A 14,882-nucleotide genomic window follows, 5' to 3' on the forward strand; every position below is an offset into this window, starting at 1 on the left:
CGCTGAGGGGCTCGGTGCGGGTGTCACTGGGCGGGGGGGGGACGCGGCGCTGAGGGGCTCGGTGCGGGTGTCGCTGGGCGGGGGGCGGCGCTGAGGGGCCCGGTGCGGGTGTCGCTGGGCGGGGGGGGGCGCTGAGGGGCCCGGTGCGGGTGTCGCGGGGGGAAGGGGGAGCTGAGGTGCCCGGGTGTCGCTGGGCGGGGGGGGGGGACGCGGCGCTGAGGGGCCCGGTGCGGGTGTCGCTGGGCGGGGGGGGGACGCGGCGCTGAGGGGCCCGGTGCGGGTGTCGCTGGGCGGGGGGGGGGCGCTGAGGGGCTCGGTGCGGGTGTCGCTGGGCGGGGGGGGACGCGGCGCTGAGGGGCCCGGTGCGGGTGTCGCTGGGCGGGGACGCGGCGCTGAGGGGCCCGGTGCGGGTGTCGCGGGGGGAAGGGGGAGCTGAGGGGCCCGGGTGTCGCTGGGCGGGCGGGCGGCGCGGCCCGCGCCGGAGGGGAAAAGGCGCGCGGGCAGCAGGGCCAGGCGGGCCCGTGTGCGCCCGGCTGCCGGTTTGTAAACAGTGGCCTCCCGCGGGGCGGAGCGGCCCGCCCCCGCCGCGCCCGGATTGGAGGCCTGGCGGCCGCGGGCGCTGCGTGCGGGCGGGGCGGGAGCGCCTCCCCGGCAGGCCGGCGGCGGGCACGGCACGGCACGGCACGGCAGTGTGCACTGCGAGCGCAGCCGAGCGGGCGCACGGCCGGGTCCCGCGGGGCAGGGCGCGTGCGGCAGCGGGCGGTTGGCCCCCGGGGGGGCGGTTTTGTTTCTCGGGCGAGGAGGCGGGCGCCGAAAAGGTGAGTGAGGCGGGACGGGGCCTGCGGGGCTGCCCCCGCGGCGCCTTTGTGTGCCCGCGGTCCCCCGCCGGCCGGCCGGCTCGCTCGCCTGCCTCCCTTTGTTGGGCTGGGCGGGGGCCCCCTGCTTCCGATGCACCCCGCGGGGCCGGGACCCGGACCCGGACCCGGTCACAGCCTGGGGGCGGCCCCGGGCTTCTGCGCTGCCCCGCCGTGCTTCGCTTCGCTTCGCTTCGGGTTCTGCTTCGGCGTCGCTCCCGCCGGTTCCTGCTTGTCGCCACCGGCCGGGATCGCCCCAGCGCGGCAGCAGGAAGTCTGCGGTCCCGGAGCGTTTTTCCTGGGCGAGTTTGCAGTATAATGTACAACTCTTAACCCCCCCCCCCCCCCAAAAAACCCAAACAAATAAAAAGATGAGTCTGGAGTCTGTTGTTTTAGGAAGTCCGGCGCTGGATTCGCGGAGACATTGTGTACTAAAGGCTGTAGTTGTGGGTTTGGGCTCTGTGTGTGTGTGTGTTAGTGTGGTTGTCTCGGGGGTATTTTTCACAAAGCGGTATTGCTTTGTTTGGGTGGGGAAGTTGCAGTGTTTTTCAAGCCGACGTTTTTAGTACTCCCCTCTCCCTTGAAGTTTGTAGTAGGAAGGAGGATTTGTTGAGTTAGCATTAAAAGGGTAAGGAGGGGGGTGCAGGAGAGCCAGTGCTGTGCAATCTACAAACTCTATTGTGACGCACTTACTACAACTGATTGCTGCTGCCAAACCTCCTCCAGACTTGCTGTGATCAGCACATTAGATAGAACAATGGGGCTGGAACAGGGAACATGGCCAGGAGGCTCTGCACAATCACTGCAAATACTCCTTGCTCTTGCATTTCAGCACAGTATCCGATCCTTTTATTTAATCACTTGAGGAAATCAGAGCTTATTGGTGTTTTTTTTTTAATTAACTGAATCAGAGCTTCATACAGATTTGGAGCATAATGGCCCGGCTGATAAATTCCACTTTAAAACTAAATTTCTTTTGTTTGGACAAAGGCTTTTCACGGTTTATACTTTTGATGCAGGTATCCTAGGAAGGGTGGAAACAGTGGACAGGAAACGACCCATAGATCTGATAGCACTTGATTGTATTTGGGGTGTGGGGAAAGAAGTGAGTAGGTTAAAAGCAAGAAGAATGTAAGCTGAAAGGCATATGCAATACCACTAGAATTCTAACACTATAAGTAAGGACATTGAGAATTTATTGCAAAACCTATTAGATATTACAGTATTATAATAAAGCCTGGAGAACTTACTCATAATGTCTTCCTATTTCTTTGCAGGAAAAAAAGACCAAATGGCAAAGCAATCTTCTGATCTAAATTCAGAGTGCAACAGAGAAGGTGGACAGTTTCAGTCAATTGAAAGGCCAAGTCAGCCTCAGCATCTTAGACCTGGGGCCCCTACCTCTATACAAACACAGTATCAAGGTAATCATTCAGGTGAGGGGGACTTCGCCCAGCAGCCCTCAGGGAGCTCTTCGCCCAGCAGCCCTCAGGGACCATTTGCACCACCCAGTAGCCCCAGTCCATTTGCTACCAGATCCCCACTTTTCATCTTTGTAAGAAGATCCTCACTGCTGTCTAGATCCTCCAGTGGGTATTTCTCTTTCGACACAGACAGGAGTCCTGCGCCTATGAGTTGCGACAAGTCCACGCAGACTCCAAGTCCCCCTTGTCAAGCCTTTAATCATTATCTAAGTGCAATGGGTAAGCAAGATCATGGTAAGAAACCTTTTAGCTCATGGTTTGTTTTTCAGTAGGTTCTGAATACCCCTGTGGACATTGTATTGCTTTCAGCATCTCAATGTTAATATTGAGGCAGCCAAATTTTTCAGTAAGAACAAAATACTGTATATTATACAGTGACATCAGGCTGAGCTATTAAACAACAAAAGTAAAATTGAAAACTGCCTTATATTTTATGAACTGATGGGTAAGATTTGAATTCAGTGAACATTTCCTAACGGATTGGAAAGTGGTCCAAGTATCCCTCCTGCCTTTGATTTTCACAGCACATGGAATGTGTTCTGGTAAATTTAAATATTTTGGATTGTTTAAGTCTGATACAAAGTCTATAAGGGGACAGTTCTTTTTATTTGAAATAACTTGTGACCTTACCATGGAGATTTGTCTGTCCGACTAAGGAAGTTGCAATGGAGAGAGGAGATAAAATGTAGAGACCGTATTGCTTAGTATAATAAACATAATCTTGGTAGCAAACACTGGAATATAGCATTAAGATTGGAGAGAAGTTTCCATTACTACAAATTCTTAGCTGTTTCCTGAAGATCCAGTTAATCAGAATACTGGGAGGAAAAGATGTTTACAAACCAGCTCTCTTCAGTTTCTGTTGTCTCTTATTTTCTGGAGTTTTAAAGTTGTCTGTAGATATCCATCTTGGGCTGAAATTTCTGAACTGGCATTTTTTTTTACACACGTTATGCAGGGAATCTGTACAGTTTTAAAAAATATATTTTAAGTTTTCTGATTTTTGATTTCAAATAGGTTTATGAAATGTTATTTTGATATACTTTGCAGCTTCATGCTTAGGTAATACTTTAATACACCATCTCTTCCCAAAAACACATGTAAGATGACCACACTATTTGCCTAACGGATGAAATACTTGACTAAAATTTAAGATTTTTAGTTGTAATGTACATGGATGAGTCTGGAGGCTTAAAGGGTCTTTGTGTATGCCTGTCTGGAAAGTGCCCATCAATAGGATGTCTGAACACGTGTCCCATTTGGCTGAGTCTTCTGAGACACTGCAACATTTCCTTGGCAGATAGTGAATTTGATCAGTTTGCCACAGGAGTCTGTAAAAGGCGGGTGGTACGGTATGAGACTCTGAGTTATCTATGTTAGGAGTGGAAAGAAGACTACTAGATGTGTATTTTCCCAAGTGAGGAGCTTTCCGTGCCTTTGTAGGAGTCCAGAGGACCATCTCTCTTCCCCCTCATCTTTCAAAGTTTCTTTCTAGAATCCACCTTCTGGTTAGGAAAGAGTGGCTAGGACTACTTTCAGAGTGGTGGCTGTTTAATGTACTGTATATATATACCTGCTACTGTATTTTCCACTCCATGCATCTGATGAAGTGGGTTTTAGCCCACGAAAGCTTATGCCCAAATAAATTTGTTAGTCTCTAAGGTGCCCCAAGGACTCCGTGTTGTTAGGACTACTTTGGATCCTGTGGTACTCCTCCTTAATCCATTGTAGGGGTTGTTCTTGACTGCCTGTTACTTATGACAAGGCATGTGGGGGTGAGATTTTTTCCCCAAGGCCAACTGCAGTGGTCTCCAAAGTGGGGTTCGTGCCGCTTATTTTTTTGCTTGGGGCGGCAGGGGGTGCATGCTCAAAAAGTTTTTACTGATAGGAGTGCACGATCAAAAAAGTTTGGATACCACTGAACTAGAGGACTCAGCTCCTTGCTTCCCATCAAAATTAATGGGGGTTTTGTAACTAAGTGTCTTGGACAGCTTTGAAAATCTACCTGTAGTGTTTTGTTTTTGTTTTGTTTTTAAATGTGTCTTAAGGACCAGTTTGAGATTATGAAACAATTCTTGTGACTTTAGGTAACGTTTGAATCCGCATCTCCAGAGGTGAAAAAGACAATTGTAGTAAGCAACTTGCAACATCTGTCCCACTTTCCTTATATTACAGATGAAGGTAGAGAGGTTAAAGTAAGCTAAAAAGAGTCAGTTTTCTAAGGAACCAATACTAAAGTCTGTATGCCCAAATCTCAGTAGAAATGTGGAACATCTAGTCCTGGGAATGGTTTAATTCATGTTGATAATGCTTTTTGGTGAATAACAAACACCAACTTAAGCTTTCCATGATTAAAACATTTTGGTAGTTGTGGTTACAGCTGCAAAGTACTTACTGTACTATTCCCTTAGGAAAGATTTTCTGGCATTATTGCAGTAATTGCAGCTTAATGCAAGTTTCATAATCTTACTGAGAGAACATACATAGTATCACTAGACAAAAGGAACTAGAGTTTAAACATTGCTCATAGCACATGTAAAGCTATAGTTTAGCAGTGAACAACATTCTTTATGTTCAAGAAAGAAACTCAAGTCCTGTCTGTAATTTCAGAGAAGTAAATTTTTTTCAACCCATGTAAAATGTGCTTTGAAAATTTTGTAAATGATTATTCTGAAATTTTCTCATACTGTTGTTACTGTGGGCACCATCCTAAACATTACATTGTCAGAAACCAAGTAGAAACTGCTGAGGGAATTTAAATAGGAACCCTGGACATTTTCAAACACCACTAGAATAGAAATGTGAAGTCGTAAAGACATTTTATTCTACCCCAGGGACTGTGCTTTCCAAGGAAGGTCTTACTGGTTGGTTTTACAGTTTGTATTGAGACTTGTTGTAGAGAGAAGAGATCATAATCTCTGAAATGTGGCCATGAGGGCTTGAACCTGCAGTCCTTGTAAAGACAAAAATCCCACTGGACTCAATAGGAATTTTACTCGTATAGGAACTGTAGAATTGAGCCCTTAACATCTGGAATGCCTGACTTTTATGAACCTTTGAAAATGAGATGAACTTAATACAGTGGCATCTAGGTGAAAGTGGGGTGGATTGATTTAAATCAAAGCAATTTCAATCTGACATTGAAATCATGATTTAAATCAAGTAGAAAGCCTCACTTTAATTCATCAGTTTAATCAACTTTTCCATTTGTACTTCAGTTATCTTCAAAAGAAAGGTGCACTTTCATTGGTTGATACAGCCATTAAAACATGTTGATTTACAACTGAATAGAGCCTTTACACTAGATTTGGTACATCATTTTGTTTCCTAGGAGCATACGCTATAACTATATATATATTTATTTATTTAAGCAATTACTTAGCTTAATATTTTCAGATTCTTATTAATTGTAAATTTTTAGTATGTAGGAAAATGGTGAATGATATATTGCTTATTTACTACTACATTGTGTCATAGTTATAAAGCTTGACTTCAAAAGTTGGAAGTGTTTCACATGGTTTTTTTTAGATAGAAAAGCAGCCTTTAACTCAGTTTTTGGTAGAGGCTCATGTTCAGTATATTTTGTATTTAATTTTTAAAGAGATTATAATAAGTTTAGGCCTTGACACATTTTGTATTAAGTTCAAATTTAATTTTAAACAGGTTTAGATTTAAAAAGAAAAACTCAATATAATTTAAATAACAAAATTAATTAATTCACCCCCCAAATCATTGAGTTTTATCCACCCAGGGGGGAAATAGTTTCATAGATTCCAAGGCCAGAAGGGACCATTGCGATTATCTATCCTGTATAATACAGGACATTGAACTTCCCCAAAATAATTCCTGGAGCAAATCTTTTAGAAACATATCCAGTCTTGATTTAAAAAAAATAAATCAGTTGAGGAGAATCCACCACGACCCTTGCTAAGTTGTTCTAATGGTTAATTACTCAATGTTAAAAATCGAACACCTTATTTCTAGTCTAAATTTGTGTAACTTGAACTTCCAGCCCACTATTAAATATTTTTGTTCCCTATGTAGATACTTACAGACGGATTAAGTCACCTCTTAACCTTCTCTTTGTTAAGCTAAATAGATTGAGCTCCTTGAGTCTATAGCCTATAAGGCACATTTTCTAATTCTTTAATCATTCTGATGGCTCTTCTCAGAACTCTCTCCAAATTATCAACATCCTTCTTGAATTGAATTAAATCTATTCTTGACTATCAGGCCAGTGGCCAGAATCAGGTATACTTTATAAATGTAAAATTTTATGAACTGTTACTTTATAAAAGAAACTTCATATTTTTGTAATATTTATAAAATGGATTTTATGACAGGAAATGAAATACAGGTTAAGGGTCCAATGAATGGCCATAACAATATGGGTCACCCCTTGGATGGTGTGTGATATGTATATGTTCACAAGCAAAAAAAAAAATTAAGGTTGAAAGTTAGTTTCAGTGGAGTCCAGATAGCGCCTGAAAATAGTACTACTTTTTTTTTATAGCACTTACACTCCTTTTAAAAACAAACTCAGCCCCCCCTCCGCCCCCCAATGTTCGAATGACTGAGCAGTAAAAGGAACCACGCAGCTAATCCTTCATTGCTCACCATTGCTGAATACCTACCTAACTTTAGCTTTGCTCTGTTGCCTTGGCAATATGCTGTTGGATGTATGTTGTTGGATATGTATTGTATGTATCAAGGGTTTTGAAAGGGGTACCTGGGGTCCTCTAGGGTACACTAAATTGTAAAAATGTTTGTGTGAATTATCTTTTTGGCATTATAATATGTCCTGATTGTATAGTGCGGGTTTATGTAAGTGTTCGTAGACTTTGTAAGGCACCAGTCCTGCAAAGACATAAGCACGTGTTTTTAATGTTGAACACACAAATAGTCCCATTGAAGTCGATTGGATTACTCACGCTGAGTAAAATGAAGCATGTACGTAACTCTTGGAGGACTGTGATCTAAAATTATATTTTTCACTGCAGTGTACAGCACCAACATTATTGTCCTTAAGTGAGTTATAGTGTATGTGTTGGTGTCAGCGGCATGTTGGGAATTGATCCCTTGAATAGGAAAGAGAAGGTTATAATTCCTAGCAATTTATTTGGAAGTTTCTGTATATTTGTCAGGAGCACTTCTAAGGGTAGATGTGCCTTTTTCCTGTATATTTATTTCAATGTGGGGTTTATGTTATAAAAGCTGTTTGTCATGTAATTCTTCACCAAGATAAAAGTACTTAGAACAACAACAGAAATCACACTAGAACGTGCTACTCCTCAGCAAGGCCAATCAAACAAATTAGGAATGTTTAGGCCAACCCAGTTTGGAGATGAGTTGAAAGAAAGTAAGCTTTTCCTGTCATTGGCTTACTTCAAATATTTTTAAGGGTGAGGTTCTGTGGTGTCTCTTAGAGCCATGATGCAGAACTTGCAACTCTGGCAGAGTGTGAGGCTGAGGTGGGTTTAAGGTCAACTTTACACTTCCTAGACTCTGGGCTGCTGCAGAGGCTGGAATGACTTTCGGGGGACAGATCTGAGAGTCGCTCTAATTTTCAGTGTATCCACCACAGGCTACTAACGTTCTCCTCCACAATGTGTGCCACCTGAAAATCCCCACAGTTGGTGCAAGCTCTTCTCCCACCCCCTAATATGCCCCCTCCTGTCCCCAACACCCCTCCTATGCCAGAGCTCACTGGCGGTCCTCAGAAAGTAATTTATCGCTATCTTCCTCACTTCATGCACCTGGGAAATTGTCCACCAGCCAGTTCCGGAGCGCCTGCAGAGCCCCTTTACCTGGTGTACGGAAACCAGAGCGGGAGTGAGGTTCACATCCCATAGTTTCAAATTTTTTTCTGTTGATATCTTCCCCTCTCCCTCCGCAATGTTCTTATGGGTATCTAAGAGATCATCATATAAGTGAGAGTGACACAAAGTAAATGGTTATGCTAGATACCTACACTTCCCAGGTGGTTTTAGGCACTTCATTTTAAGCCCAGTGTGTCAATAATTTTATAAGGAAGAGACGTGTCTGACGATAATAGATACTGTCTCACACTTTTTTCCTGTTCATCTTTGTTGGGAGGTAATAAACTTACAAGCAAGGGTGTGATGTACAAAGCAGACTAATTCAGACGATAACTCTGATATTGTTGCTTTAAGTTTTCTTCATTGTTGGACATTCTGTGTATTGGCAAACACAGTACGATTCTAATACAGACTGACAGAGTTCCGGTGATAGACTGGGTCTGCTCCACCACTTACAGCCAGAACGGGCTCAACATTTTGAGAGTCCAACATCTAGCCAACTGCCCGAGCAATGAAACAAAATTTTATGCACAGTCGAAAATTGCAGTTAAATCTAATAGTTGCAAGGTCAGGCCCCTTATGTTGTGTTAAAAAAAAATTTTTTTTTTCCACATCTGCCAAGAGTGCAGTTTGGTATAACACATGCTTGTATCCTGGCTGAAGTTTATTAATACAGCAGTCATCCCTGTTTGCTGCCATGTTACTCTATTGTTATGATTACCCTACAATACTTCCAAACATTTCTTCAATCTAAAAAGTTCCACACCTTGATTTGCTGTGAATGGTGAAAGGAGATTAGACAGCCTGTTATCCCAAATGGACAGACCTTCAAGTTCTTTAACAGGTGGTCTCAGTATGGCTTTATCCATTTTTAGTGACTGAGATTATGGGGAGGAATCGAGATCTAAAGAGTATGTGTGTAATGGAGAAGCTTGGCAAGGAATGCAAAGGGGACCTCAAACTCCCCACCCCTCACAGGGAAGAAATTATTATGAGGGATATGTTTGCAACCTTAAATTTAAGATGATTAGCATTGCTATTATGTCCTGTGTGAAGCGGAATGTGAACCCTTAAAATTGTAAGACAAAGACCAAGACATTATTTTTCATTTAAAACTTTCAAAAGTATTCCTGAAACGAGAGATCTATAATGGTCTTTAGGACGCAAAAGCCTCTGAGGGAAAACAGTTGTGAGGTTACAAGCTGTAACCAAGTCATGGCATAAGGTCAGTTAATAAGGGTTTTATGCAAAAAGGTTGTGTATTCCAGAGAGTGAATAATGAAGATACAGCCATGACTTTATCTAGCTGTGTCAGGACAATGAAATAATTCTGTGAAGATGATAAAAGGTTGGAGTGGGTGGGGAAAGGAATACTTGGATTATATAACTTAATAAAGTGTTTAGGTAATGGGGGAACAGGAGGGAAATCAGGTTTTATTTGGGCTTCATAGATATGAAATTAAATCTTTTTTTGTAAATGACACATTCAGATGAAAGGTGTCACCAGCTGATCAGTTCATTTCCTCTGAAGCATCTGGCATTGGCCACTGTCAGCAGACAGGCTATTGGGCTAGATGGACCATTGGTCTGACCCAGTATGGTCGTTCTTATGTTCACTGTTTTGGGGCTATATTCTCTATGGTTCCATGCACTTCCTCTGAAGAAATGGCACTCCTTAAGGATACTACAGTCTTGACATGCTATCAGAGACCAGACTACTCTCAACAGGGATGTGGTACAGGTAATCCTGTCTGTCTGTACTTTAAACCTTAGAGCCAGCTTTTGCTGACTGACTTTTTATATCCTGTTAAAGCATATAGAATCATAGAATATCAGGGTTGGAAGGGACCTCAGAAGGTCATCTAGTCCAACCCCCTGCTCAAAGCAGGACCAATCCCCAGACAGATTTTTTCCCCAGATCCCTAAATGGCCCCTCTCAAGGGTTGAACTCACAACCCTGGGTTTAGCAGGCCAATGCTCGAACCACTGAGCTCTGTCCCTCCCCCGTGCTTAAGTTACTTTTTTCCCCTCTTATTGTGCATGCATTTTTCTTTTCTGTAACATAAACTGGACTGGGTTTTGACTAAGATTTGGGAAAGGTTCCATGCTGGCGATCTTGAAGGAAGTGGAACTTTTGAGGTTGAAGAAAAGTAACTATGTACAGGGTCAAGAGCATGGAGAAGGCTGTAGTCTGATTCCAGAATAAGGAAAGAGAAGGGCTAGTGGGTTCCATGTGGGAAAACGCAGGATAAAATGACCTGAGAGTACAAGACATTACATAAAGTTGTTTTTGTGCTCACATGTGAGTATTTTAAACCAGTTTTCAGGTCATATTAGTCCATATTGGGGACTAATCATTCTGCTTATATTTTAAATGAAAAAGTATCTTGTTTTTGAAAAACAAGTGACTGTGTAAGCAAGGGAATCTTTGATTAGTTACAGGGTTTCTAGCGTGTTCTCTAAAACCGTATGGATTATATACATTTGAGCAGGGCTTTGGAGCAGAGCCCGGAGCTGGAGTGCGGAGCAGCTCCAGAGCAGTAGAGCTCCTGGTTTTTGCCTGGAGCTGGAAAGGAGCCGGAGCACAGCTCCCAAGCCCTGAATGTGAGTGTTGTGAATATTGTATTTGAAATTAGTGTCTCCTATGTTATTTCAAATTTGGTATGTTTTCCTCCCAACCAGAAGAGGCTAGAGAAGAGGTCTGGAATCTTGGTAACTCCTGAATGAAACTGTTCTGCTCGCTCTCTCTAGCAGAGGACGCAGCAACCTGTATCTGAAAATAAGAAAAACAGATACTGTAACACTTGTATAACCGCTAGATTTCGTTTGTTGGGGGGGGTTAGGGAGTTTTGTATAATGCAGCCAACATGACGGAGAACTGAATTTGTGATAGAAAACTTAAAAGCAAAAAAAGGCCAGTGTATCATGAAACAAACATCTGCTCCTCCCCTAATTAAATCAAAGGGTTCACAGTTGTGAAAAGTATTTATGTATGGGAGGATTGAGAGATTATCTGGGTATTTGGCTCTGTAGAGTGTGTGTACTAAATCATTACCGAACAGTGTAGCTACAGCATGTTATGATTCATGGCATGTTTTCCAGTAGAGAGAGAGTCGCAGAGGTGTGCAGTCCAGTTAACCTAAATAGTCAGGTTTATTGGTTTGTGGGGCTGGAGGAGGAATGCGCTGTGCTCAGGCCTCCAGCTATTCACAGTTCTACCTCTTCTTCATCCTCTGAATTCCCTACCTTCCCTAGGCCATCACACATGGCCTAGCTCGCTGCCCCTCACTTAGTATTTCACCTACCACATGTTCACCTAGCTCGCCCTCCATGTTTCTTTAAATACCCTTGTTTTCTCCCTGAACTTTTTGTAAAGCTGTGGCTACTCTCCTCTGCACCATCCACTCCACCTCATCATGGATTTTTGGATACTCTCCTCCCTAGCTCCTGCCCATATTTCTCTCTTCTGCCACCTCTTCCTATCTTTACCCAGCCTCCCCCCATTTACTCACCCCCTTGCATTTGTCAGGCAGCTTCCTCTTTGCTGCTCGGGTACCAGCAAGGGGAGCATTACGAGCACTTCAGAGCAGGTCTACCTGCTTTTAGTTCTGTGGCTCCAAGCGGCCAGGAATGGAGCATGCTTGGTTGCTTTGTGAGGATGGCACTTGGGCTGTCCATTTGGCATGTAGGAGCTGTGAGGGGTTGGAGCATGCTCAGTGCAGGTGGAATCTTTGGAGAATTTAGCTGCCAACTAACAAGTCTCTACTGGGCATGTGCGCATGAGATTTTTCAGAGGTTTATAACTTTGGCCAAATTTGAATTGTATTTCATGGGGCTAGCCCAAAGAATATCCCTGACATCAGGGCAGCCTCTCCCCCATACCAAATTTAAATTCCCTCCTACAGAGTGTGAAAGTGCTAGAGCTTCTCAGCAAAACAGTTGTAAGAATTATTTTAACATGAGCAAAACAACATATATTTCCCTAAGCTCATTCTTGGAAACAGCAGAGCCATTTAGCTGAAACTTTATTTAAAAAAAAAAAAAAAGCCTGAGCAGATGCAGCGTGAAATACTTCAGCCTGAGCAGTTAAAGATTGGCAAAACTATAAGCAACTGAAAACCGGTCCCATAATGGAAAGTGAGAGGCAACCTTACCTAATGGCACTGTTACCTGTGCTGACAATAACATATTATGGACGTGCTGTTTACAGATCCGTGATTGTTCCCTCTATAGTTTTGCTGCACAGAACCTAATGTTTCATAGGAATGAGTTATTGCTGTAAAACTTTTTCTGTCTGTAGATATATTTAGATTTTTCAGAAGTATAGGATAAAACTTCCTGCCTGGCAAGCCATTCAAAATGCCCTACTTAAAATTAGAAAAATTTATTCACCGCAAACTTCAGAGTAGAATACTCTGTAAACTCAAAATTCAGGCATACAGTAGGTTGCTTTTCGCATTTAAAATTCATATAATAAATATGAATTAACAGTCTTCGGCTGATTAGGTTGGATTTCCTCCAGCTTCATAGCAATTAAATGTTAAATTATTAAGCAGTTAGTACTTTAAATTTGAAGAGCGGAGTGCTTAACTGAGTTCCAGAACTGTAGGAGCTGTGGGGTAGATTTGTGTATCTGTCCACTTATATGGTCTCCATTACCATCATGTCAGAGCACCTCCCAACTACTTAAAATTTGCAGGGCTTTGGAGCTGTGCTCCGTCTCCGCTCCAGCTCCAGGCAAAAACCTGCAGCTCCACTGCTCCGGAGTTGCTCCGCACTCCAGCTCCACTCCAAAGCTCTGAAAATTCGGAACAAGATTTTCTTCCTTCCCAGCTGTAGGAGCAGAAGCTTAATTAGTTTTATAGGGTGTCTGTGAGAGTGGTGGGTATGTTTGGGTGTCTGAAGAACTTACTGAGGGAAAGCAAGTTAGAAGTGAATTTTCTCATATGTGGTCAGTTCACTTGTCATGAACTGGAATGGGCTATTGGGCTGACTGGCTATTCAGGACCATAGCGGCAGCCAGTTGGCCATAATCCTTGGTGCCAGAAGAAACTCCCCATCTGTAAGTCTGGTGACTGATTCACAGCTCCACCAAGCTGCTGTGTTTCCATAGTAGCAGCCTCTTGTGAGCTCCATATTCTTCAGCAGATCCTTGGACCGCTCCTCATCCTTAGTCTCTTCATGGAGGGTCTCTCCGAAGACTCAGCACCAGTCCTTAGAACTGAGCCTGCAGGACTCTCCTGTGAGGTCCAGAAGTAGAATTGTCATGGGCTATTCTGTAGTATAGCTTAAAATTTGACAGCTCTTCAAGCGTGTCAGATTTTCATGTAATTCATGGCATTTGCTTTAATATCATCTGTACGTATAGAGCCACAGTGATCATCCTTTCACTTTAAAGGGCAATTGTTTCATTATGCGCTATTTTTTTTAAACCTAGAAAATAGCACCCAGCACCCTGTGAAATGTTGCAGGCATGAATTATTAAATATGTAATACTTCGATCAGCACCTTCTTGTTGCGGTAGTTGTTTGTCACATTTCCTCCCAGTGAACTCTTTCCAGTGTGGATAGTGTCACATGCCATCCCTTTGAGAGAACAGCTTGTGTTTTTGCTCATTCATCCAGCTGCAATTCAGTGTATCCTGTGGTTTAATGCATTCCCAAAGACGAGAGAGAGAGAAATCCAAGAGATACCTAGGCATTCCAATAGGGCATCCTTGGCTGTCTCAGGTTCATAGCCAAAGACCTAGCAAGGTCTTTCTCATTTTGGAGACATTCCTGTTTGTGTAGTCTCTCATTGGGAGATAGAACCATGGACCTGCTCTTTGAGATGAGGGTTTCAGAGTTGCAGACAGTAATGGTTAACTCATCTTATACCTTCTTTTTCCCCCTTCTGAAGTCAAGGTGCTTTTTGGCAACATCCCAGTTTTTTTGACCAGTATTAATTTGGCCTTGCATCTCAAACGGCTCCCTACTCTGTTTCTTTGTCTATAGCTATCCTGGGGAACTCAAGTTATATGCCTTGTATGTGAAAAGAGCTCTTAGGTACTATTTAGGCTAAAGTAGACCATTTTGCTGACTGTTTATTTAGCAGAGTTCTTCAGCTCGCAAGGACCTCATTGTTAACTACTCTTCTACAGTGGAGACTTCAGGAATCAGATAATGGGGGACGCTTCCGACTCCCTACTACTTTGGAGCCCAGTTGCATATTGGGCTTCTGAAGATAATGATCTGAAGGATAGTTAGATGAAGGGTGAATTATTTATCCCTTCAGCCAGTGAAATGTATGGCTCTGAGCACACTTAGGTGAGCCCGAACTGCCAACTGTTGCTTCAAATTCTTTTCCAATGCTGCATGGCTAAGAACGCAACTCCAACGCTGCTGTTGTGTGGAGGGAATGTGTTTGGGAAACAGGACTTAGGATAGGTAACTCCTTATTAGCAGATTAAAAAGTTAGATTCTGCTTTCAGTAGCCACAGGCCAGGCTAACTCGGAATTCACTGCATACGCACAAGTGGGGGGAGGACTGATGGGAGGATAGGAAGTGTTTTATATAGCTGTTTTTGAATTTCTTTAATGGGGATGTGGTTCCTATTTTTGTTTTGTGTATTTGTACATGCACCTCGCTGTTCAGATTGACTCATTTATTAAATTTGAAATAAATACACTTTGGTTAAAAAGTAAGGGCACACATCTTTATAGGTTCAACAGAACTTCCTAGTCTAT

At 43.4% G+C, this 14,882-nt stretch overlaps 1 protein-coding gene and 1 long non-coding RNA gene across 12 annotated transcripts in view; one reads left to right on the forward strand and one right to left on the reverse strand.

Moving 5' to 3' along the window:
• The window catches only part of LOC128834731 (uncharacterized), a 267,719-nt gene that overhangs the window by 70,635 nt on the left and 182,202 nt on the right, over positions 1-14,882 (reverse strand). The window lies entirely within an intron of this gene.
• BCL2L11 (BCL2 like 11) overlaps positions 1-14,882 on the forward strand; it is a 52,928-nt gene that overhangs the window by 4,521 nt on the left and 33,525 nt on the right. For 3 of the 11 annotated variants that reach the window (XM_054023760.1, XM_054023765.1, XM_054023764.1), the window contains exons 1-2: positions 686-818; positions 2,132-2,572. In XM_054023760.1, the coding sequence (XP_053879735.1) occupies positions 2,146-2,572 (427 nt within the window). In that variant the 5' untranslated portion in view covers positions 686-818; positions 2,132-2,145. Of the gene's footprint in view, positions 1-685; positions 819-1,162; positions 1,175-2,131; positions 2,573-14,882 lie in introns of those variants that run through there. The other 8 variants (XM_054023761.1, XM_054023770.1, XM_054023766.1 and 5 more) reach the window with 7 other exon arrangements.

Source organism: Malaclemys terrapin, chromosome 3 (genome assembly GCF_027887155.1).
Source record: "Malaclemys terrapin pileata isolate rMalTer1 chromosome 3, rMalTer1.hap1, whole genome shotgun sequence".
NCBI classification, from domain to species: Eukaryota; Metazoa; Chordata; order Testudines; family Emydidae; genus Malaclemys; species Malaclemys terrapin.